General features: G+C 49.9%; 1 protein-coding gene across 1 annotated transcript in view; it reads right to left on the bottom strand.

Annotated features, from left to right (window-relative positions):
- RAB6B (RAB6B, member RAS oncogene family) overlaps nucleotides 1-23,009 on the bottom strand; it is a 71,762-nt gene extending 48,753 nt beyond the window's left edge. The window contains exon 1 of the mRNA XM_030816808.1: nucleotides 22,530-23,009. Within this exon, the coding sequence (XP_030672668.1) occupies nucleotides 22,530-22,599 (70 nt within the window). The 5' untranslated portion in view covers nucleotides 22,600-23,009. The remainder of the gene's footprint in view (nucleotides 1-22,529) is intronic.
- Nucleotides 23,010-25,672: the final 2,663 nt, after the last annotated feature.

The raw sequence follows: 25,672 nt of genomic DNA, 5'->3' as shown, positions 1-25,672 counted from the left end.
GAGTGTTCCCAGGATGGCTGGTCCTCTAGCTCCTCCTGAACACTTTCAGCAGCTCTGTGGTTGCTGGGGACGTGATGGTCTGCTGGGGCTCCACAGGGTGACTGGCTGGAGACTGGAAGATTTAGTCTCAGTTTTCCTTCCTATACCAACACCCTGGACCTCCTCCTGCTTTTTTTCCCCAGAGGCTCCACCTTTAACACAAAGAGGCAAATTCCAGAGAAACATGCTGCCAGCACAGCTGGGCTGGGAGAGGCCCCATCCTCAGGTACCTGACCAAAGCCCCAGCCGCCACAGAGGAGGGCTCGGCCTCCTCTCCTGCCCTGCAAAAGGTGCTATCATCTTTGGTTTTCTTCTTTTCCTCTCTAGCTTCTTCTCTTCCTGCCTCTACCCCAAGGTTTACTGAGGTACAATCAACAAACAAAAAAAGTATATGCTCAAGGTGTAAAATGTGATGTTTTAATACATAGAGAGTTGACCCTTGAAGAAGGCAAGAGTTGGGGCACTGATACCCTGCATAGTCAAAAATCCTCATACGACTTTTCAGTCCCCCAAAACTTAACTATTATAATAGCCTACTGTTGACCAAAGCCTTCCTGATAACATAAACAGTTGATTAGCAGGTATTTTGTGTGTTATATGTATTATATACTCTAATCTTAAGATAAGCTAGAGAAAAGAAAATGTTATTAAAATCATATGGAAGAGAAAATAAATTTACTGTTCATTAAGTGAAAGTTGATCATCATAAAGGTCTTTATCTTCATTGTCTTTACATTGAATAGGCTGAAGAGAAGGAGGAAGGGAAAGGGTTGGTCTTGCTGTCTCAAAAATGGCAGAGAAGAGGTGAAAGAGGTGGATAGGGAAGCAGGATAGGCAGGCACACTGGTGTGAATTTTATTGAAAAATATCTACCTTTAAGTGGATATGCATAGTTCAAACCCATCTTGTTCAAGGGTCATCTATCTATCTATCTATCTATAGTCATACTTTGCTTAATGACAGGGATAAGTTCTGAGCAATGCATCATTAGATGACTCTACCGTAGTGCAAACATCATAAAGTATGCTTCCCAAACCTAGATGGTACAGCCCACTACACACCTAGGCTATCATGGTACCCTATTGCTTCTAGGCTACAAACCTGCACAGCGCATTATTGCAGTGAATACTGTAGGCAATTGTAACTCAGTGGTATTTGTGTATCCAAACATATCTAAACAGCAAAAGTACAGCAAAAGTATGGTAAAAAACGTAAAACATGAACAGAGCCATAGGACTGGAAGTTGTTCTGGGTGAGTCAGTCAGTGAGTGGTGAATAAATGTGAAAACCTATGACATTACACTACAATAGACCGTACATTTAGGCTACACTAGGTCTATTTAAAAATATTTTCCTTTCTTTAATAATAAATTAACCTTAGCTCACTACAACTTTTTTTACTTTATAAACTTTTTAATTTAACATTTTGACTCTTTTGTAATAACACTTAGCTTAAAATACATACATCGTACAGCTATGCAAAAATTATTTCTTTTTATATTTATATGTTTTTGTCTATTAATGTTTTTACCTTTTAAACTTTTTTTGTTAAAAACTAAGACACAAGCATACACATTAGCCTAGGCCTGCACGGGGTCAGGATCACCAATATCGCTGTCTTCCACCTCTCCATCTCCCACCAGAAGGTCTTCAAGGGCAGTAACACGCATGGCGCTGTCATTTCCTGCTATAACATTACTGCTTTCTGGAATTCCTCCTGAAGGACCTGCCTGAGGCTGTTTTACAGTTACCTTTTAAAAAAAGTAAGTAGAAGGTGTACACTCTAAAAATAACAACATAAAGTATAGCATAGGCAATACTAGGCAACAGGAATTTTTTGAGCTCCATTATAATCTTATGGGACAACCTTCATACCAAAACATTTGTCGTTAACCAAAACACTGCTATGCAGCACATGACTATATATTCATTGTGAAATGATTACCACAATCAAGCTAATTTAACGTATTTACTACTTGACATAGTTACGTGTTTGTGTGTGTGTGTGTGCGTGCGTGTGTTAAGAATACTTAAGATCTACTCGACAAGACATAGACAAATACTGCATGATCTCACTTATATGTGGAAACTAAAAAAGTAGAACACATATAAGCAGAGGGTAGAAGGGTGGTTACCAGGGGTCAGAGGTGGGGAAATGCTGATTAGAGGGTACAAATTTGCAGTTATAAGAGAAGTAAGCTCTGGAGACCCACTATACAGCATGGTGACTCCAGTTAATAATACTATATACTTGATATTTCCAGCTTTTCTTCTTCACTTTCCAAAGCCCCCGGGCCCAGCCTGCACACCAGTCTTGGCCTCAGCCCTTCCATACTACCGCAGAGCCTCATGAGCTCTCAGGACACTGCAAATCATCCCTGCCCTGGGGCTTATAAACTGAGAGTCCATACCTGACTTGAGATTTCCTCTTGTCCCCCAGCCTGAAGCAGACACTCAGGGCACTAGGGACAATCTATCTCCCTACCTGCTACAGCCAAGTCTGCTGTGAAGACTAATGACTTGGGGTACACTGCCCACAGAATGCATCCCATTACCTTACCCTAAGAAATGTTGGAGCCAAGAGTCAACCCCAGCTTCAAAATCAGGCAGAGGAGAACCGAACGCACTGGTGTGGAGGGAGAGGCAATACTATCTGGCATGCGACTACTGTGCACAAGGAGTACTTGTACTTATGACGCATTAAAATAAGATTTGAAAATATAATTATTTAAAATAGTATCAGAATAAAGTAGCTACATATCAATAACAATGAATAGCCTCCCAATCCCTCTGAATACCCCTACTGTGTTTGGGGAGGTCCAAAACCATTCTCCCCAGCGTAGGAACGTCCTTTGCAGCTATTTTGTAGGCAAATAACTGAAGTTTCTCCCAACAGATGTTCACATAAGACTCTACCAGATTCAACTGACATGAATCTGGTGAGACAGAGAATTCCCTCTGGATTCTAAATTCAGGGGCAGCCATGACATGCGTTTCAACATTGGCACCTGCCAGAACACAGCATAGGAGCTGTGTCTCCCCCTGGACCAGTCCTACATGACTCAGGCTGCTGCTCCAAGCCCAGATCTCTGACCCTCCCAAGGATTCCATGAACTTTCCAATCATTCCTCTAATACATTCACTGTTTGCTCAAATCTGCTGGATAGAGAGAGTTTCTCTCTCTTACTCACAACTACAAATGCTGAGAGAGATAAAATATAAGGCAAAAGTTATGTAAGCTAAAAAGAGAAAGCTGGACCACAAATTTGCTTACAAAAAAAAATCTTGAAAAATCTTTCCTAATTATTGAAGTTAGACTAAGAAATGTCTAAGCTCCCTGGCAGTCAAAGGGGAAAAAAAGAAGCACGACCAAAGGTAAGATTCACAGTGCTCAGGAGATAAAACTATATCAATTGCCAATATTGAGCTTTTTATAAGAGGTGGGCAGCAGAAAGTTCTCAAAGAGTCTGGAGTGCAGAAATTTTGTTGCCACTTAAAGGGCAAGTCTACACATTTATACAATCAATCTGGATGAACATCCCAGATGAAAATCAAGGCTGATAACCAGACCACGCAACACTGCCTGCCCAGACTGATGTTCCCTACAAACAAATGAATACACACACACACACAAGAAGGTCCCAAGACTTTAGCTCTGGTCAAAATGGAGTAACAGGGACCAGATTTAACCTCTAACCTGAAACAACCAAAAGATAGACAAGATATATGAAACAACAATTTTCAAGCCACAGGATATTAGGCAATGATGACCCCAGATATATATGAAACAAAGGAGGGGAGCCGCACAGATTACTGCCCTCAGAAAATTCCAGGCCACAGCACAGGGAGTGGCGACCCAGGTGAAACCCACTGGACACCCTAGGTTGAGTGGATAGGGCTGAGGCTCAGAGAAAACACAGCAGCTAGAGTTCAGAAGATGGAATACCAGAGAGGAGGGAGATGCAGAAAGGGAATTGCAGAGACCTGCAAAGGGTTTCCCTCAAGCCTTCAGCTGAGCACTAATCAGCAAATGTGTATGAGGAAACTACTTGAGACTGGGGAAGACCACCCAAATGGACTAGAGGAAACAGTGCTTGGCATCCACGCCAGGCTGGAGACAGTGCTCATGCCCAGCAGCCTGAGTGGAAAGTCTCATCACTCACGGGATGCTGGGGAGAGTCCTCAGAAGGGCTGGGCCTCATAGTGGGTATAATTAGCCATACACTGAGCCCTACTCTGGCCACAGCTAGCAAATCTTAAGAATATTTATGGGAACAGAAAAACTATCCACACACAACATGGCAAAAATCATAATGTCTGGTATCCAGTAAAAAATTATCAGGCATGTAAAAAAGCAAGAAAACAGACTCATAAAGAACAGAAAAAACAATCAACTGAAGCCAACCCCAAACTGACAGAGATGTTATAATTAGCAGATAAAGATATTAAGAAATAATTATTATATATTATAACTGTTATGTAATATATATTATATATAACTTAGTTATTATATATTATATATAACAGTTATTACATATAGTATATATGTTATGTACTATATCTTAGTATAATAATATATAGTATAATATGTTTAAGAAGTTACATGGGGTAAAAAACAGATTTTCAAAGAGACAAATCAAACTTCCAGAGGTAACAACTACACTGGCTGACATGACTAGACAGATTAGATGTTGCAGAAAAAAAGATCAATGAACCTGAAGACAGTAATAAAAATTACCTAAAGTGAAACACGGTGAAAAAAGAATGACAATAAATGATAAGAACAACAGTAAGCGCTACAATAATGTCAAGTGGTCTAACATCCATGTAATTGGAGTCTTCAAAGGATGAAGGGAGAGGCAGTGACAGAAAAAATATTTGAAGAAATGACTGAAAATACTCCAAAATTAAAGAAAACTATACATCCACAGATTCAAAAATCCCAAGCACAGGAAACATAAAGGAAACTACAGCAAGGCATATCATAGTCAAATTGCATAGTCAGTGATAAAAAAAAATCATAAAAGTAGTCAGAGAAAAAAAGACACATTATTACAGAGAAACAAACATAAAAAGGACAGTAGATTTCTCCTCAGAAACAATGCAAGCAAGAAGGCAATGGTGCAATATCTATAAAGTACTGAAAGAAAAAAAACTGTTAACCTAGAATTCTATGTCCAGGGACAACATCTTTCAAAAACAAAGGTGAGATAAAGACTTTTTCGAACATACAAAAGCTGACAGAATTCATCACCAGCAGACCCTCACAACAAGAAATGCTAAAGAAAGTCCTTCAGGAAGAAGTGAAATGAAACCAGATGGAAATGCAGATTTATACAATGGAATGATGAACATAGGAAATGGTCACTACATGGGTATGTAAGATCTTTCTCTTATTATTTGAGTCTCTTTAAAAGATAATTGACTATTTAAACAAAATTAGCAACAATATATTAGATCACAGACCTAAGAAAACATAGAGAAATATCTGTCACCCTGTCAGATGCTATGCAAACTGGGAGAAAATGAAGTGCCACCTTTGAAATACTAAAAGAAAAATATTGTCAACACAGAATCCTATACCTAGCAAAAATCTTTCAAAAATGAAGGTGAAATAAAGGCATATGTTGAGACAATTCACTGCTAGTAGATCAATAATACAAGAAAGAAAGCTCTTTGGGCAGAAGGAGCAGGATACCCACACATTCACACTTACATCACATGTGTTCAGCATGTGCACTAAAGTCTGGCAGACCTGGGTTTTAATCCTGGCTCTGCCACTCATTTCTTGTGTGATCTTGAGTTAGTTCCTATTCTCTCTGAGGCTCGGCTTTCTTCATACATCCAATAAGGACAAAAATGCCTATCTCACAGAATTGTTATGAATTCTATGAAAGCAGTAACAAGTTAAAATTCAGGGAATCTGGGTGAAAGGCATATGTAAAGTCTTTGTATAATCCTAAAAGTGTGTCAAAATAAAAAGTTAAAGAAAAAATAACTATTTTAATTACACGCACACATCCATGTTTCCTAGATTCCTAGCACATCCAGAAAATGGCTTGTTCTGACTAATTAAACATTCTGGTCAGCATAAAATTTTCCTCAGGAACTGGAATATAACTGTACTTGGAATCAACTCAGGCTTCACGAAGCACCAAGACTTAGCCGGGCACTGGAGAACTGCTATGCGCCCTTCTAATCACAGGCCAGGAGACAGAGAAAGCCTGCATCAATCAATTCAATGGCCAGGGTCCATGTGTAACCACCATGTCTGCACACGCACAGAGAGGCATGCAAGTATACATACACACACATGCTCAACTCAGCAGGCACCAGAGGCCCTGGTATGGTAGGAACTCTTTAGTTCCCCGTTGTCTTAGCTATGAGGACTGACAGTCAAGGGCAACACCTTCAGGGTTACTTGAAAACCACCTGAGATCTGACCAAACAGCTTGTGTAGACTGCATACCTCCATGGTCAGCTCACTCATGTTCTGAATCCTCTCTGCCTTGCTGAGCCTTCTCACATACACTTGGCAGCTTCAAAAAGGAGCAGGATCTTTCCTCCTGGACCTAAGAGCAGCACCAGCACCAGCTAGCTTTGAGTGCTAGCCATCCTCCTCTTATAGCTCAGAGAACAGGAGTCATAGCTTCCCTGGAGGCTAGACTGGAGCAGGCAGAATATAGTCTATTTCACTTAGTTTGAGGCTCAACCCAACTCTGGCCAGACCCTACACAGGCCAATCCTGCCTGTGCATTTGAGCAGTTGCATGGGTGCTGTGAAGAATTAATTCACAGTGAGTATGCATAGTTGTAGAGGAGGAAGTTAAATTTCCTCCACCATCTGATCTTTGACAAGGCTAGTATTAATGTAATTTGGTAGCTTATTTAACTGACAGAAGTCTTGGCCCATCCAACCAGCATGGAGTTTGGCAAAGTAATGTATATGCTTTAATATCCAAGGCTTATACACCCAAGGCTTAACTGCTGGTAGTGTTGATGTTAAAAGACTCAGTAATAGGAAAAGAAGGCTGAGGCAGGGAGAATGAGTAGACAGGGTACTGAGAGCAAAGCTTGTGTTTCCCAGGTTGTCAGCTGAGATCCAGTCAGAGGGTCTGTGACAAGGCCAATGGGCCCACAACCCCCAACAATGATGACACAGCTGTGGCCTGGCCATGACACAAAGCTTGCTCATGCAAGTGGAAGGAGGCCTCTAGACTGCAGGCTGATGTAGGCAAGGCATCATCCCGGATGCCTGCCCCCTTCTCAGAGGAACCCTTGGCCTTGGCAGCCATAGTGCTGACCTGCTAACCCAGGAGGCCCTGTGGTCTCCATGAACATAGGGAGATGTCCCTGCACTTCTGCAGCCCCAGCTTCTCTTCCTGTCCTTCCATACACCCTCACACAGCCTGCTCACTGCTGCTCAACCTTTCTGCTTTGCCAAGGAGGAGGGCACAGGCCCAGCCCCTGCCCCTGCCCCTGCAGAGCCAGGTGGTGAGGGGAGCACAAGGGGCAGAGTGAACTTCTAGACCTCTCATTCAGTCACAGAAAGAACCCTCCTCCTGCCCCCAGAAGGACTCAATGTCACCTGCTCAAGATTGATTCAAGAGTAGGGATGGCCTTTCCAGTGAAATTTAGAGATGGAGACCACTGACTCTGGAGTGCAAAATGCACTTAGATACCAAGGACCCTGGACCCAGGAGTAGGCACAGGACCACCCAGCAGGCCAGGAGGCCCACTGTGTCTCTAGCCCTTACGGACTGAGACTGCTGGTCAGGCATCAGGGTCAACAGAGGGCCAGGCTGGGGGATGGATCAAGGGGAGCTGCGTCAAGGTCCACATATCCCCCACTGGAGTTGAATGCTTGGGCACGAGGGCAAGGAGATGGTGGCCAGGCTCATCTGTCCCCATGCTGCAAGCTCTTGGTCCCTAAGGTTAGCCCTTCTCAAAAGCAGCATTACAGATGAGCCATAGAGGAGACTGGAGCTGATCTTATCAGGGGAGATGCGAAGAGGGGCCACAGAAGAGGGACCACTTGCCCAGGATCATACAGCACCAGGGTCATGGCCAGACACTATCTCTTTCGGTGCACAGCCAAGGGCTTGACCTCAGAGACTGCTCTTCTTACTCCTGCTTTTGCCACTAATCTGAGCCCAGAAGGCTTACCAATGTGTCCCCGTGTCATGAGGCCCAAATGGAAACACACAACATGGGAAGTGCCAAGAAGCAGCAGAGAGTGAACCACACTAAGGTCTGGAGGCCCAGCTTCTAGAAGGATCACAGATGATCAGAGTGACCTCAGAAAACCACATCATGTCAAGAAGGGCCTAGAGAATGTGTGGTCTAGCCCTGCATGCCACAGAGGAAAAATCTGAGGCCTAGAAAGAAGGAGGGTTTACTCAGAACACAAAGACAGAACAGGAAGAAAGAACAATAGCAGATCAAGAACCAGGGCCTGACCCCAGTGAGTGCTTCACAGGTTGGACCAGGCTGGCTACTTAACCTAGGGCAGGTCTCAGCTCCTCCTGGACACTCCAATGCCTTATGTGTAAAATGAGGCCATCTCAGGTGTCACCTTCCTCTAAAATCTTCATCCCATCTGTATTAGTTATCTGTTGCTTTTAGCAAATACCAGGAATTCAGTGGCTTAAAACAATATATTAATACATTTATTATGTCACAGTTTCCATGGGTCAGGAGTCTGGACATGACTTCACTGGATCCTCTGTGCTCAGCATGTCACAAGGATGTAATCAAGGTGTCAGCTGGGCTACATTTCTTTCTGGATCAGGGAGTCATTTTCCAACTTTGTGTGCTTGTTGACAGAATTTGGTTCCTTGTGGTTGTAGGACTTTCCCCCCACTGGCTGCTCTTATTTCCTGAAGGCCACTCACAACCCTTGCCACATGACCCCCCTCACAGGCCCTCTCTCAGCACAGCAGCTTACTTCTTCAAGGCCAGCAAGAGGAGTCTCATAAAGAAACATAATCTTGGGAGGGACTATCCCATCACCTTTGAACCTTTGCCATATAACATAACCCGATTGAAGGAATGCCACCCATCACCTTTGCCACACTATATTTGCTACAAGCAAGTCACAAATTCCATCTGCACTCCGGGGAGGAGCCTATGCAAGGGTGTGACTCACCTGGGGTCACCTTAGGCTGTGTCTACCACACCATCTCACAGTCAGGTTCCTAAGAGATGCAGCCTTTACTTGTTACTCCACCTCTGCCTTTTCTCCCACTGTGGTGAACTGGGCTGATCATCTGGAACAAAACCTCACAGGTCTCTGCCTTGTGACTAAAGCGCTCCTAGCTGGCCCCCTAGCAGAGGCTGAGTCCTGCCTGTGTGCTTCACTGGGCATTTGCATGCTGCTCTATCCAGTTCTCCCACATCACACCCAGCCCTCCCCCAGGCAGAGGTGGAAGGACCAGCAGACACAGCTGCCCAGACCACAACTCCAGCTGAGGGTGGTCTTCTTGCTACATGATAGAGGCAGGAGAGGAGCTGAGTTCTTCTGGCCCAACATGTGCGGTGCTATCCTCTTCTGATGAAGATGGGTGAGAGTCAGGGTCAGGTGGCTAGCTAGGTACCTCTTCAGGTCTCCAGTTCACTTCTAATCTGGGCAGCAGCCTGCAGTGTTTGGGTTGAATGTAGGGGAGGGAGGGAAGGGTTGAATGTAGGGGAGGGAGGGGAATTTAATGAATCAGAATCAGGGGAGAATTTCCAGATCTTGGTGCTACAAGTAGCATTTGTTAATATCCTTAAAATAATTTGGGAGTGGTTTCTCCCCCAGAAGAAAACCTTTGGAGGTTTTCTCTGTTCACAGAAGTGCAGAACCAAACAAAGATCACTAGTGCCAAGACCTGACTCTACTGGCAGCAGCCCAGAGACAGTCTGGGAACTGCAGGGTCACAGTGGGGCAGAGCCAGACAGCCTTGGGGAGGAAGAGACAAAGCTCGGTCTGCTCCTCAAAGCCAGTGCTGGCGGCACAGAGGCAGTGTGCTGGAAAAAGCCCTCCCTCAACCTCCAAGGCAAGGTAACAGCCTTTCTCTCTTCTCATTCCTCCTGCTTTGCTGGGCTGGAGCTCCTAATCTTGTCCTCCACACAAACACAGAACTGGTCACATCGTCCTGTGCCCCCATACTCATCAGTGGCTCCATGGGAACCTCCAGCCTTTAATTAAATTTGGTCAGGACCCTGGGATGGACAGCACCCCGCCTGGAGCTTGACCCACCCTGGCTCCGAAGGGCCCTGTGTGTGGCCAACAAGCCCCCGTCTGTGTCTGGTAGGAAGCAGTGTCTGTGAGCCTCTCCCTTCGGTCTCAGCACTTCTATGGATCTCTCTTCCCCAGTGCCCCTTGCTTCCCTGTCTGGTAGGAAGCAGTGTCTGTGAGCCTCTCCCTTCGGTCTCAGCACTTCTATGGATCTCTCTTCCCCAGTGCCCCTTGCTTCCCTGTCTGGTAGGAAGCAGTGTCTGTGAGCCTCTCCCTTCAGTCTCAGCACTTCTATGGATCTCTCTTCCCCAGTGCCCCTTGCTTCCTTCTGTGCTGTCTGTGAGCCTCTCCTTCGTTCACTTCTATGATCTCTCTTCCCCAGTGCCCCTTGCTTCCCTGTCTGGTAGGAAGCAGTGTCTGTGAGCCTCTCCCTTCGGTCTCAGCACTTCTATGGATCTCTCTTCCCCAGTGCCCCTTGCTTCCCTGTCTGGTAGGAAGCAGTGTCTGTGAGCCTCTCCCTTCGGTCTCAGCACTTCTATGGATCTCTCTTCCCCAGTGCCCTTGCTTCCCTGTCTGGTAGGAAGCAGTGTCTGTGAGCCTCTCCCTTCGGTCTCAGCACTTCTATGGATCTCTCTTCCCCAGTGCCCCTTGCTTCCCCTGTTTGCCCTCTTAGCCCTCCCCCTTTACTGGACAGGGAAAGAAACAAGAAACGTGTTCTAAGTGCCTCACTTACTGTTTAGTCTATGCAGTGTTTATTCCCCCCACTCACAGACAGTGTCAGAAGAGAACATTTTCTCTTCCTTTCTCAGAATTAGCACAGCCACTCCCAGAGAGAAAGGTTTTCCTTGTCTCTAGGGACTTGTCTCTGGTGCACAGGCCAAAGTTGCAGCTCTCCAGTCCTGAACCAGAATGGTCCTCCTCCTGCCTGCCCCAGGGCTGGGGGAAACGGAGGGACCGGAAGAGGCTGGAACAGGTCAAAGCTGGGCTGAGTTGTCTGTGGCCCAGCCTTCCAAACCAGTTTTTGTCTGGGCCAGCTGCTTCAGGAAGAAGAGCCATCTCTGCTGAGCACCAAGATGAGGGGGCAGCTCTCCTTACCCACCCTGAACTCATGGACAACCTGGCACTGCTCAAAGAGGCCAAGGGTGGTGACTGAAAAACGCTGTAATCATTGATGCTCTAAAATTAGGATTATTCCATGCACCAGCTACACTGGCAAAGGAATACCCAGGTGGTGCTCAGTAACCTCCAGTGGGCACTGCCTATGCAGAAGAACAGGAAAGGCAGGGAGCGAAAGTCATCAGGCCTTTAGAGGGTGGGGTTTCAAGCCTTAAAGTAGATCATGAGCTGACCCATGAGCAGGGGGCTGCACCAATTGACCTGAACAGGCTGCCCTCTCTGGGTTAGGGGAGGATTCAAAATGGCAGTCCCTGCCTCTACTCTGGCCCCCTGGCTTTCAGCCTTAGCTTTTTGTGCAGCCAGCTTAAGATGGGTCTCAGTTCTCCAAGGAATGGAAAAGGGCAATCCCTTCCACAATGCTGCTCTCTCTCAAGTCCTTGGGGACTCCGGAGCTTGCTGGGGTGATGGAACCCAGCAGACAGGCATTGGGGAAAATATCCAAGAAAGCAAAAGAAGTGATCAAGTGTCCACTGGAAGAGAAGTCCAGTGAGACAGGGAGGGACAGGAGGCTGCATAACAGGGCCAGGGGGCCTCATATAACTAATGACCAGAGGACGGGGGTGCTCACACACCCAGTGCCCAGAGGACAGGACACAATCACACCTAATGACAGAGAATGGAGGACTCACATACCCAGTGCCCAAAGGACAGGGGGGCTCAGATATCCCAATAACCAGAGGATGGGGGGCTCACACACCAATGATCAGAGGACAGGGGATTCACACACCAAATAACCAGAAAACGGGGGGCTTATATATCCCAATAACCAGAGGACGGGGGACTCACACACCCAATGACCAGAGGATGGGGGATTCACACACCCAATGGCCAGAGGATGGGGGACTCACACACCCAATGGCCAGAGGATAGGGGACTCACACATCCAATGGCCAGAGGATGGGGGACTCACACATCCAATGACCAGAGGACGGGGGACTCACACACCCAATGGCCAGAGGACGGGGGACTCACACACCCAATGGCCAGAGGATGGGGGACTCACACATCCAGTGGCCAGAGGATGGGCTGCTCACACACTAATGATCAGAGGATGGGAACTCACATACCCAATGACCAGAGGACGGGGGACTCATACATCCAATGACCAGAGGATAGGGGAGCTCACACACCCAATGGCCAGTTTCTTGTCATATGCCACATCCAACCTGAGCAGGTAGCAGAGGGGGAGGAGTCCAGAAGGGCTGCCAGCAGTCCCGCAGAACACCCATGGAAGGCCAGAGCAGTCAGGGAACCCAGGGCACTGTGGAGATAGGATGGACAGGGTAGCTGAAAGGGGCTAGCTTTGGTCCATCTGCGTCCAGTGTGGCCTTGCAGAGAGAGACAATAGTCCCTCCCCTACAATCCTTCATTGTTCCTGAGGCCTCATTCTAAGAGAAAGAATCAAGAAAATACACATCTGCAGTGGAGCTGAGCTTCAGAACTGGAAGGAAGCTTAAGTTTACAAGCCCTCTCTATAAATTCCATCCTCGGAATGTTTCTGTTCTGACCTAGTTCAGCCACCTGGATCTCCTGCCTCCAATCAGACCACATTCTGCCTTCACCTTCTAATCCATGAGCATGTCCCTCTGGGTCAAAACTCCCCAGTGGATCCCCACTGCCTGCAGGGAGGTCCTCCAGGGCCTGACCCTACTGACTCCTCCAGGCTCAACCCCTTCTCCCACCACTATTTCCCCACCCACATCAGAATCCCACCACCCTGAACCACACCCAATTCCCCAGAAGCCCCAAGCCTTTCACTGCCTGGGCACAGTCAGGCCCTCTGCCCTCAGTGCCTCCCCTTGTTTGCTGGTGAGTTTCTGCTCACTATGCAAAACCTCCTCCGGAAAGCCTTCCCTGACCCCTCCAAGCACATCATGCCCATAGCCTTGCTTGTGTATGTAATATTAATCTTAATACTGGCTGAGATTTGTTGCCTGCTTATTGTGGGCCAAGTACTGCCGACCTCACCCGCCTGAGGGCATGTAACCCCAGCGCTGCAAAGCCTCTGCCCTTATACTCTACCCTGGCTGAGCTCCTTAGGGGAAGTAACAAGAGCTGTGAAGATGAGGTGCTCTTCCCCTGAGCAGCTGTGGTGGCCCCAGAGGAGCAGGCATGGTGAGTCTGTCCCACTTTTTGCCAGCCTGTCTCTGAGCAGGGATGGGGAGCTGGGGAAAACACTGGCCAGGGAGTCAAAGGGTCCTTCCATCCGTGTAAAAGCCTTCACCTGGCAGACCTTAGCTTTCTTTATAAAACGGGATGAGCAGCTTTTCCTGCCAGATCACGAGGATGTGGACCCCACAGTTCACAATATAGAAATGATCAATGATTCTCAAAACCTTGCACCCTACTTCTGCAAGGAGGGAGGAGATGGAGATTGCTGTTACTATTTCATTAACAAAATTACCTATCACCTGAGCTTTTATCATGCGCGCTTTAATCACATGCCATGTATAGATGCACCTGATCTTCCTGGAACCCCAACAAGGTAATGATCACCCTCCTGCACAGGTGAGGAAAATAAGCACAGGTGGTGCCACTGCATACCAACACCATCCATTCAGCAGAGGGGTGGGCTGAGGTGGAAGCCCAGGACGCAGGAGGACCAATATGGTGATGGGGTGGGGGTGGGAGCTGGGGCCGGGTCTCTAAGCCCTCCTTGGTCTGCTGGGGACACCATATACCCCTCTTGGCTCTGCCCTTTCCCTGCCCTCCCAGCTTACCCCTCCCACCAGGCTGTGGAAAGGGGTGCCCCTGGGTTAGGAGCACCTGGAAGGTGTCACCTGCCCTGTCGTCCTCATCATGGTTCCTCTCTGTGTGGAAGACACACCTCCTGGAAGCAGAAGTGCAGGATAGCCCCATCCCTGTTGCTTGGCAACCAGAGCCAAGCACATTTTCAGGAGAGGGGAGCCAGCATGCCCCTTCCCCACACTGTGCCCCCAGGGAGGGTTGCACTCAGGTGTAGGCGGGCCAGGAATGCCTCCCAGGAGAGGAGGTGGTAGGCTGGAGAGGATCCTGCATGTGGGACCCGGGGCAGTTCTTGGGGCAATAGTCGGCAGAGCCCCTGATCCCACACCTCACTCCTGCAGCCCCTCTCACCAGCAGCACGCTCGTCTTCAGGCTGGGAGTGTTATCAGCTTGGCCTTATACTCAGAGCTGACACTGAATTGCAGAACCAGAGTTAGAGCTCCACTGGCCCAAGGGGTCACCCAGCCCAGTAGCCTTGAGGGGATACACGGAGAAAGCCAGAGATGGGCTGGGGCTTATCCAACATAGAGCCAGCCAGCGGCAGACCAGGGATAGAATCAGGGTCTCCAGGGCCCTGGTATCTCCAAGCCAGGAGGGAAGATGTGGCCAGGAAAGGGTTACCCCAGAGTAGGTGGGAATCAGCCATTTAGTTTAATTGGTTCTTCCCTCGTTAGTAATTAGTTCTCAGCTAGAACCATGGCAGTGGGATGAGGGCTGACTTGGGAGGGATTTAGCTGCCCCCATAGGCTCTATCAACTCCCTTCAAAGCACCCCAAATAAGCAGTTCATTCCATGGAAGAACAGGGTGCCTGCTGTGCAAGACCAGCTCCAGCAGCTCCCACACGGAGACCCTGCTTCCCTCCTCCTTGCTCAGGGCCCCGCAGGTTCCTCTTTAGCAAAGAGCTTGGCACAAACACTCCCCACGAGTCACGCACAGCAGACCTCGTGTCCAGAAGACCTCAGTGTTCTTCTGTTTCCTCCGCTCCAGTCCCGGGCCAGAGCCTGCCTTTGAGGCAAGAGGTCTGACAGTCCACTGTGTTTCTCACAGTGACCTGGGTCTGAATTCTAATTCTGCCACACTCATAGTGAGTCCTTGGGCAGGGCCAGCTGTCTCTGAGCCTCTGCCTCCTGACCCACAAAACAGGGATGATCCCACATCCATCACAGGGTGGCTGGGAAGATAAAAAGTGCCCTGTGTGGAGCCCCCGGCATAGTGGATGTTCAATAAATGCCACGTGAGTGAACTCATGTGAGGAAGGATACAGGCTGCCATTCTTTTTATGCATTTCCTGGAATTAATCTTTGCTTTGAAAGCTCTATTCTGCCCTCAGGGGTGAGGTGTTATCTGCCTCCTCAGGACTTGGCCCTGTCCCTTAGGTATGTCAGCCCCTTGGGACAGGTGATGGCTGGCCCAGAGCATGTGATCTGGTCACCTGGACTCCCTCTGGCCTTGTTACCAAGAGATCGGAATAAATAAGTTTTTCTACTGAAAATAAATCACTTTATTAAAATGCTAAATTATGTATATCAGTCAATATTTATTTTTTAAAAAGATCTTACTTTGTTTAGGGCAAAAGTTATGAAAATAATGAAAACAATTTTGAAATCTCAAGCCCCAAGATATGGTAAAGAACATCCTAGGAGTCCTTAGGAGTTGTGAGTCTTCATCTTTTCCTTCCCTTGTTCTAGGAAACAAAGCCTGGCCTGGCATTCCAAGTTCCCAGGGGCTTCCAGTCCCCAGGCCCTGCTTGGAGCCCCCATTTCCTGGCAGCCCGTCTTTCCGCCCTAACAAAAGCTGTCCATCTCAGGGCGTGTCTGGTACTTCTCCCTGGCAACCTCCACCAGGGCTCCCCCGGCTTCTCTTCCCTGTGGTGAGAAATGGAAAGGAATGGCAGACGCAGAGAAAATGCCCAGCAGCTTTCCCAGTAGTCCACCCCAAATGTTTATGAATTCTGCTGTTCTACCTAGCCTTCTCTCACCTTCCCTGGTGGTTCTGTCCAATAATTTCTCAAAATTATCCACATTGAAACCAGACAGCCCTACACATTCAACGGCTGATGCATTCGGCAACGATGGATGACTTGGGTGGGGAGGACGGTGGAAGTCTGCAGCCTGGATGGGATACAAATGTTACCACCCTTGGGCCTGTCCCCGGCGAGTTTGCAAAGTTTGCAATGTCGGGGCAACACCTATAAAGATAAATATCCATAGACTGATTTTAGGGATAGAATAAGGAACAAAAGGACAATAAGGTTATTTTGTTTTATTTATTTATTTATTTATTTATTTTGGGACGGAGTTTCGCTCTGTTGCCCAGGGTGGAGTGCAGTGGTGCCATCTCGGCTCACTGAAACCTCCGCCTCCCGGGTTCAAGTGATTCTCCTGCCTCAGCTTCCCAAGTAGCTGGGATTATAGGCATGCGCCACCATGCCCGGCTAATGTTTGTATTTCTTAGTAGAGACAGGATTTTGCCATGTTGGCCAGGCTGGTCTCGAACTCCTAACCTCAAGTGATCTACCCACTTTGCCACCTCGGTCTCCCAAAGTGCTGGGATTACAGGCGTGAGCCACCACGGCCAGCCTTATTTTGTTATAATTTAATGTGATTCATTATAACCTGGGGGCTGCAAATGATAATGATAATCAGATCATGCAAAAGACAGTAATTATTACATCTACGCAGCCAGAACATATTCTAAGTTTCTTTTTTCTTTGCTGGCAAGTTCTCTTGCTATGCATCATCAGATTAAAGGTGCCACCTTCCTCTTATACCAAGTACAGGTTAATTCTCATCCTGGTGTCTCTCTCACACACATCTCTTTAAACAAATAAAAAAGCAAGGGTTCTGGGTCTGTACCTAACCTCCACAAAGGTGCCCCTTCTTATGCCAGCCACTGAGGAAAGGAGAAAAATTGGGAGGAGAGAAATCAAGAGAAGGAAGCTAAGGCTCAGGGCAACAGGGTGATTTCTTCCAGATCTCAAAGTGAGCTCTGGCAAGCTGAGGTCTGGTGTGTCCCTTTCCACCTCTGGTGGCCTGGTTATTCTCATGTATCTCTTCAGAGACTAGGAATGAGGAACTGCTCCCAAGAACTTCAGGTTTTTTGAGATGAATTGTGAGTTGGGCATGACCAAGGTTAAATGATCCAGCTGGGCGCCATGGCTCACACCCATAATCCCAGCACTCTGGGAGGCTGAGGTGGGCAGATCACTTGAGGTCAGAAGTTTGAGACCAGCCTGGCCAACATGGTGAAACCCTATCTCTACTAAAAATACAAAAATTAGCCAGGCGTGTTGGTGTGGGCCTGTAGTCCCAGTTACTCGGGAGGCTGAGGCACAAGAATCGCTTGAACCCGGGAGGCGGAGGTTGCAGTAAGCCAAGATTGTACCACTGTACTCCAGCCTGGGAGACAGAGGAAGACTCCATCTCAAAAAAAAAAAAAAAGAAAGAAAGAAAGAAAAAAGTTAAATGATTCAATCCTTCAGTAAAGATTCTTAGATACTGCTGGTAAAAAAATCTGGCTTGAAAAAGCAGCAGGTGTCGGGAATTTGAATTAGGAATCCTATTTCAAAGCCACCTCAACTTCCTTCACTTTTAATCTACTGATGGGCCATCAGCAAATCTCACACAGCAAGGATAATCTCATCATTTTCAAATCAAGATACTTAATAAGCACAAACCACCTGCAGGTGGGGAGGGGTGAAATGATGACTAAGACATAGTCCTCAGAAGATGCTTGAAATTCAATTACGGTTTTTGTACCTGAAAAAGTTAACATTTTAAAATCCTTAGCTAACAGAGACAACAGAAGACAGGTAATGGGGAAGCATATGATTGTATTTAAGAAATGTTCAGAGAAAACCAAAGCTATGCCACGGTGTGTGGTCAGGTGGGCTAATAGCCCAGGGGAGCAGGAGTCGAAGTAAGCACCTAAGAGCAGTTAAGTCTGGAAATTGGTGGGAGGAGCAAACTTGCTAGGTGGGGCTGCTGGCACATCTACAAGGCCGATGAAGGGCTCCCTGCAGGAGGGCAGGTGTTCCATGGTGTGGCTAGTGGGAGGGCAGGGGTCAGGATGGGACAGGATGGGTCAGGCTGTGGGCAGAGGAGTAAGGCTTCCAGGCAGTGGGGGCCACTGGGTGATCATTAACCCTTAACCACAGAGGAATGGGCTGAAAGTGCAGGGACAGCCCCAACTCAGTACCACCAAGCCAGATACCTGAGAGTCACCCTTGTCCTCCTGAACCTCCACCTCATACACTTTCTACAGGGCAGAGCAGAAGAACAGGCAAGGCCCTCTGGGTAGGGTGGGCTCGTTCCAAGACCTACTTTCTACACACAGCCCAAAGACGAAGTAGTAGTAGCCTACTGCCTATAGAAGCATCCCTTGCTAGCCTACGGAAGCTGCCTCTGACACCAGCCCCCAGAGGCGGGTCAGGCGTCCCCTGCTCTAGGCCCCAGTAGCAGCTGTTCTTCTCTCATCATGGCTCTCATAGACCCTTACTGTAATTATATCCACAAATGTCTGTGCTCCCAGTGGACTGTAAGTTCCAGGAGGGCAAGAATATGCTCAAAGAATAAATAAATAAACAGATAATGGAGGGAGGACAGGAGAGAGAAGGAGCGGGAGGGAAGGATACATGAACAAATGACTAAACAACTGAACAACAAAAAGGCAGCTGCTGCAGGGTCGCTTCATTGCACAGCTCCAAGGAATGCTATTCACATTATGCTCAACATGGACAGCACCTCCAGCAGCACAATACCAGGGGCAGGGCAGGCGGGTGGCTGGTCGGAGCGAGAAACTGGCCTGTGCTGGCCTCAGCTAGGAAAGCAGACAGAGCTTTTGCGTCTCCATCCAGTCTTCCTGCTTTCGCTGGAAGAGTCTTGGGGAAGGGGAGGTCAGAAGAAGACAGTGCACAGCAGACACATCCCTGACCCTCCCTTCCCACCACACACACTGAGATGTGCCAAGTGAGGCCTAAAAGCCGACAGAATGCCATTAGAGCTTAGGAGGAAGACATGGGTCCCACAGGCCCACTCTCCCCTCCTCAAACACCTGCTCCTGCTTGTCTTCTCAGACGCCATCAAATGCCCCAGTCGGGACTGGTATATGTCGCCCCCCCATGTCTCCTACCACTGCCATCAGCATAGGGGCATACCCAGTAGGCCCAGAGAGCCATCTGGCACCAGTGGGACTCCACAGCCTCCCTGCCACAAGGAAATCTCTCACCCTGGGTCCACAGCACCCTCCCCACAATCCCAGCCTGTGCCAGCCTGACACTGTCAGCCAGCCTGTATTCCACAGCCCAGGGGGACAGCTGCCAGGAGGGGGGCTCTTTCACTGGCTTGAGGTATTTCCTCCAGAGTGGCTTCTCAAGGGCCTCCCATTCAAACCAGTTCCCTGGTATCTTCAAAGACCTGATGTCCACCTGGGATTATCTGGCCCAGGGTGTGCTCCACACCCTGGTCCATGTACGCCACTCTTCTTGGGAATCCATTGCCCTTGCCCACCAGCCTAGAGAAATGCCACCATTATGCTAGGCACAGGAAATAAGATAAAGCCACATCCCTCCAGCTCCTTCCCCTGGCCCGTCTCCAGGGCACTCGGCTCATATCGGCAAGCCCATGCTGCTCTGAAAGACTCTGCTGAGCTCAGCTGGCCCAAGTCCCCCAGGTACAGAAGGTAAAGGACCTCCGAGGTCATATAAAAAGAGCGAGCCAGGGCCAGCGTGAGGGCCAGCCCTTAGGAGGCTCTCTCCACTGCACAGGCTGCAGAGAATGCTGGCACAAATGACCAACAGATGCAAAACTGTGCAGGCAAGGTAGAAGAAGCGGCTGTGGAGGTGACTCCCCATCCCATAAGGCTTAGAGATGCACATACATGTCCCCTACCTAAGTCAAAAGCTCTGTAAAACCTAAAACAACCCGCTAACGATGCAACACAGTGGAAACAGGCTTTTCAGGGCCTTGGGACTCCCTGACAGAAGGCACCAGGGTGGCCAGCAGCCCATCTCACTGATAGCAGTGACTCTCTAATGACCATGTTCCAAGGGCCCACAACCCTGCTCCTTACCAACTACTCAGCATTCCTACCAGTCACGAGCCCCAGCTATAAGCCTGGCTGGACAGAAGCAACCCTTACTCCCTCTTGGGGAGGCTCCCCAGTGGTTGGCTTCCCCAATTCAAGGTCATCTTACTTCACAATGACACGCTAGTGAAAAATACTGGACTGGAAACGAGAGGTGGGGCTCCAGCCCAGAAGCATTAGCAACTCACAATGGGACTCTGGGACTCTGGGACTCTGGGCAAGGCCTCCCTGTTCCCTGGGGCTCAGACTTCCCATTTGAACATATGGGAGAGGTGGTGGGTTCATTTCTTAGGCTTCAGCTCTCATTTCTGTGATTTTGGGAGCAAAGGGGGTCTGTGGAGCCCAGCAGGGGCCTCCGTTCATCAGGGATTCTGAAGGAGCCCAGATGTTCCCTCAAACTCACCAGAGACACTTTCTTCACCAAACTCCAGTCCTTTCTGAAGCTTGTGCAGACTTAGAATAAACAAATGTTTGCTGAGAACCTACCAGGGTCCAGGCACTTTGAGAGGCACTCAAGAAACATGAAGTAAGAGAATTGTCTTCAAGCAACCATTTTTCAGAGACAGAAAGTGAGTCACAGAGAGGCCTCAAATTTTACTAAAGACAACACAGCTAAGAATTCAACCCCCAGGCTGCCTGATCCCTGCAGGTTATCTCCCAGGGCTCCAGGCCCGGTGAGACTAGCACTGGGATGTGAATACCACCCAAATCCCTTCCAGACACAGGGTACGGTCAGCTCTATGAAACTGGGATCTATTAAAAACAGGCAATCAGAATCCAGGGCAAACGCTGGCTGGCTGAGTGGATCTTCTTCTGAAATGCCCAGCCTGTCCCCCAAACCCATCTCCATACTGGGCCTGGACACTACCTTCTAACGTCCTTCTCTGAACCATCCATCTTAGGCAATGAGTATCAGCAAACAGGAGCCAGCCACGTGACCTCCATAACCCTCATGTACACACAGCACAGTAGCACTATTGCTGGGCCCACCCAGTCCTCCCACAGCTGCCTTTCTTTTGGCCCCCCTTGTCAGAGAGGCACCAACCCAGGTGAACAGGACTGGTCTGCAGAGGCAGAGCTGGGGTCCTGCCGGGCAAGGACAGCCTTCTCCCACAGCAGAGCTGAACAGAGCTCAGTTTGTCTCCCTGCAGCCCCATGCGAGAGGCCTCTGGAGGGATGCTCTGAAAGCCACTCCTTCCTACAGGTGGCAGAGGGGTCCCTGCCCTTCAATCTGGGCTTCCCGCCTCTAGGGACCAACCTGGTTTTCAGAGACGTTTTCCTGGGAGGGAGCCGGGCAGCGGAGAAGCAGTCTCCCCCTCCCCCAGCTCTGGCCGACTGCCAGGGTGACCTCCCCTCCCCCAGGAAGGGCGGTGAGCTGGGAGGTGGGGGTGGGAAGAATCCACCGATGCTCTCAGGGGGAGTACTGGGAAGCAAGGCAGGGCGTGTCGCCTGGGCCTTTCTCTGCCCAGAGCCAGACTTCACAGCCTCTTGGTGTGAGGTGCCCCTGTATCATTCCCCAAATCGCCTCGAGTTGGGGTAGCCCTCACTGTAATTGCCCAGATCCCTGAGCAGCAAGGAGACTAACAAGCGCCGAAGAAGGGCAGCGGGTCTAGAACCTTCTGTGCCCAGTCGGACGTGAGCCAGGGAAGGTAGGCGCCCCATTCCCCCATGGCCTGCACTCGCTCTTTCGAGCAGAGACAGGTGTCGGTCTTTTCTCCCCCGGTGGCGGCTGTTTGTCCCAGGCCCTGGACGTGCCCTTTCGCATGGTTCCCAGCAGGTTCCGCAGGGAACACCCCTCCAGTGCAGCGGAGTGGGGCCCGGCCAGACCCCAGCTTCGCTTCGTTCTCCAAGGTGGGGGCCCGTCGCTCTCCCCACCCCCGCCAACACCCAGCCACCTGCGCGGTCGCCCGCAGCCGGTGCCGCAGTGTGAGCTAGCCGGCGAGCCCGGGTCCTTTACGCCCTGGCCCGCGCCGCGGGGCCAGCCGCCGCCTTCCGGGCCCCCTGCGGCGCCGCACCTGCACCCACACCCCGGGCCCCCCACCCAGAGCCCACCCTCACCTCCACCCCGGGCGCCAGCGCCTCCTCCGTCCTCACCCTTGGCCCCTCCCCAGCCCGACCCCGCCCCGACCTCCCCATCCCTGTCCCTCTCCTCTACCCTCGCACGGAGGGGCCTTTCCGAGCCGGGGCCGGGGGTCCCAAGGGGGTGGGCGATTGGGCGGCGGGGGTCGACTCGGCGACAAGCCAAGAGATTAAGCCGGGTACTTACCGCTCTGCTCCCCCAAGAACACCAACTTGAATTTTCTCAGTGGATTCCCAAAATCTCCCCCTGCGGACATGGTGCTGGCAGCTGGGGCCGGGAGAGGAGGAGGAGGAAAAAGCGAAGGAGCAGGGAGGGGAGAGGAGGAGGGCGAGGGGAGGCGGCCGGCGGTGCGGGAGCCGGAGGGGGAAGGGCTGGCTGCGCGCGTCCCTGACTCCCCAGCTGCGTCCCGGCCCCGGCCTGCGGCTGCGTGTCCGGCTGCGGCGGAGGAGGAGGAGAGGGAGGAGGAGGCGGAGGAAGGCTGGGGCTGGGCTGCTGCGAGCTGCACTGGCTGCGGTGCGAGGGGCGCGCTCTTTACGCCCGAGGCGCGGCGCTGGGAGAGAGGCGCGGGCGGAGCGGGGCGCGAGGGACGGCGCGCGGGGCGGAGGAGCGCTCTCCAGAGCCGCGCCAGTCGGCCCCCTCCCGCCTGCCTCCTCCGCCGGCGCCTGCGCTCTGCGCGCTCCCCAGCCTCTGATGTCATGCGGGGCCCGCGGCGCTGCGGGGCTGGGGGGCGTGCGCCCGCCCACCCGAGCCCGCACCCGGGCAGGAGAAAACCTACTCGCCGTACCCCTGAGAGCACCCCGGGGGGGACCGTCTCTCGCTGCCCCGCTGCGTCTGTCTTCCCCACTCTACCCCTCTTTTGAATCCAGAAAATGACAGAAATTGTCAGGGGACATTTGTTTCTGGTCTTTTAAACCTAGATGCCAGTCCCTTCCTCCACCTCGCGAGACACCGATGCACAGCGCAGTCGTCCGACAGGGCGGAAAGGAACGAAGGTGGGGGAGAGCCAGGGTGTGGCGAGGCGCGTCAGGGCAGGCAGACCTAGGGAGACCTGGCGTACTTGGCGCAAATGGGGCTCGACTCTTGCCCCCTGTGGCTTCTAGCCCGCCCTCCCCTCTCAAGGCCTAGACCCTTTATTTGGGCGGCCTCTTGTGGAGTCTGTGGGTGCCCCCGCAGACCTGGCCAGCGAGAGAGGAGCTGCCAATATAGGGCGCGCCTACCTCAAACCAGCTGTTCATTTGGATCATTTGATGTTAAATCCTAACCTGCCCCATGGGAGAGAAGGAACGGTGACACTCTGAATGCCAGTGCCACTATCTCCAGGACAGTGCCCTGCGTTTCTTGATCGCGGGGTCGCCAGGCTGACAATGCCACTCCCCACCCTGGCGATTAGGTGTATCTGGACAATGAGCTATCTGAGGACATGTGGGCGACCTCTCCTTGGCCTCTACTCGCCTGGTCCATCGAGGCACACAGACCAAGTTGTGAGTGGGTGAGAGCAAAGAGCAGACGCCAAGCGCTAGAAACACTCCCAGGACAGCCCGAGCCTAAGGCATGCTGGTTAATTGAGGTTTTACAAAGCTGTCCCTTACTGTTCTGCCACAGCGCGGTCTTGTTCATTTATGGCTGTTCAGTGAGCATTTATTTGAGATAATAATCTGCATGTCGGTGAACACGATGGTGTGTGCACGCACGTGTTATACAAAGAGAAAGAGGAGTGAGATACAACCTTCACCTCCAGATTTCTCGTGGACACTTGTTACCCCCTTTTTGACTTATGGGGCTTGCTTGGGCAAGCCTGTCTGTCTCCGTGGTGTGCTCACCTCGAATCCCTTTCCTATTTCTTGTTAAAAACCTGACCACAAGTTCCATAAAAGCAGTAGTTGAAGCTCCACCACTGCATCCCAAGGACAAAGCTCAGAGTTTAAGAAACAGTTGTTGAATGTTTGAATGAACATCCAGAACTCAAATAAAAATAACTGTCCTATTGTCATAATCACCTTTAGTTTGGAACCCCAGGGATTGTAAGTCATCACCTAGAATATCTGCCCCATTGTGGCTGGCACCAGGCTCAGGGTAACCCTCCAGACACTCACCCACTTCTCTGGGGCTCCTGCTCTCTTAGGAGACCATATCCAGCTTGGGGCTGAAGAAAGCTCTAGAAGGAGAGGAGACTCCCAAGTCACAGTCCTTCCCGTCTCTGTAAGTGATCCCTCCAAAGAAGGGCCAGGGAGCTACTGGCCAAGGTACCCAGCCATGCAACACTCCTCCAACCTGCACCTTCTCCTAACATCTAGTGCTATCTCCCTGTACCCTCTCATCCTGACCTGAGGAGATAATCGGTGGCAAGACAAAACAGCTGAGATGTGCCAGAAAAGGCACCATCTTTTGGGTAAGCCTAGGCAAGTCCTGTACCTCCTTTGATCATCTGGTCCTGCACATGTAAGGTGGTATGGCAGTAGGGGAGGGAGGGCTGGGGCAGGGCCCCTCTGGGCACCTCTAAGCCTCCAAGTCATCCCATATGCTTACCAGGTCCAGCTGGGCTGACTATGGTCCAGCTTACTTTGGGGGACTCTGTCATAATTCTTCCAGTTCAAATGACAAAAACCCGGCTCCGACTACTGGGCTCAAGTAGCTGGAGCAGATACTGGCATTGCTCTCAGAATGCAGTCATCACGCTGTGGAAATGAGAGCCTTAGAGACTGCAAGTTTGCTCTGCTCTAAGTCTCTCTCCTCCAACTATCATTGCTTATCTCCCTTGATTTTGGGTCTTGTCCTTAACCTGCCCTAAAGCAGACAGACTTTCTCCAGGTGGAAAATGTGGCCACTGAACATCAGCTTGGCAACCTCACCAGAAAGAGTTTCTTCCATATAACAGCATCTGTGTGTTCCATTTAAAAAAAATTCTTTAAATCTTCCTATTTAGTATGTGCTGTGTATATGTAAGTTACAAAGAAAACCTATCACTCTGAGTGCCCATTTACCCTCTACGCAGCTGGAGGGCTCAAATATTACAGTACTTTTCAGGCTCCCGGGTGTTTTCTTCTCCTTCCTCCCTCCCCAACTTGGAAATCCAGAATCTTGGCTTTTCTTTGTTTGAGTTTTATCACATTGGATGTGTCCTTCACAATACTTTGTTTTGTTTTGCATCTTTTGAATCTTATATAAGGTATCAAACTGTGTTTTCTGTCGTGACTTGCATGTTTCTTAACACAAAAGTATTCTCAACAATACTTTTCTGAGATCCATTTGTTAATTCATGTAGCAGCAGTTCTTTCATTTTCACTGCTGGTTAGTATTCTACTTATGCCCCAATTTTTAAATGATTTTCA

Source organism: Nomascus leucogenys, chromosome 8 (genome assembly GCF_006542625.1).
Source record: "Nomascus leucogenys isolate Asia chromosome 8, Asia_NLE_v1, whole genome shotgun sequence".
NCBI lineage: Eukaryota > Metazoa > Chordata > Mammalia > Primates > Hylobatidae > Nomascus > Nomascus leucogenys.
Note: the sequence above shows the minus strand (reverse complement) of the source record. Positions and strands in the feature narration are given on the sequence as shown.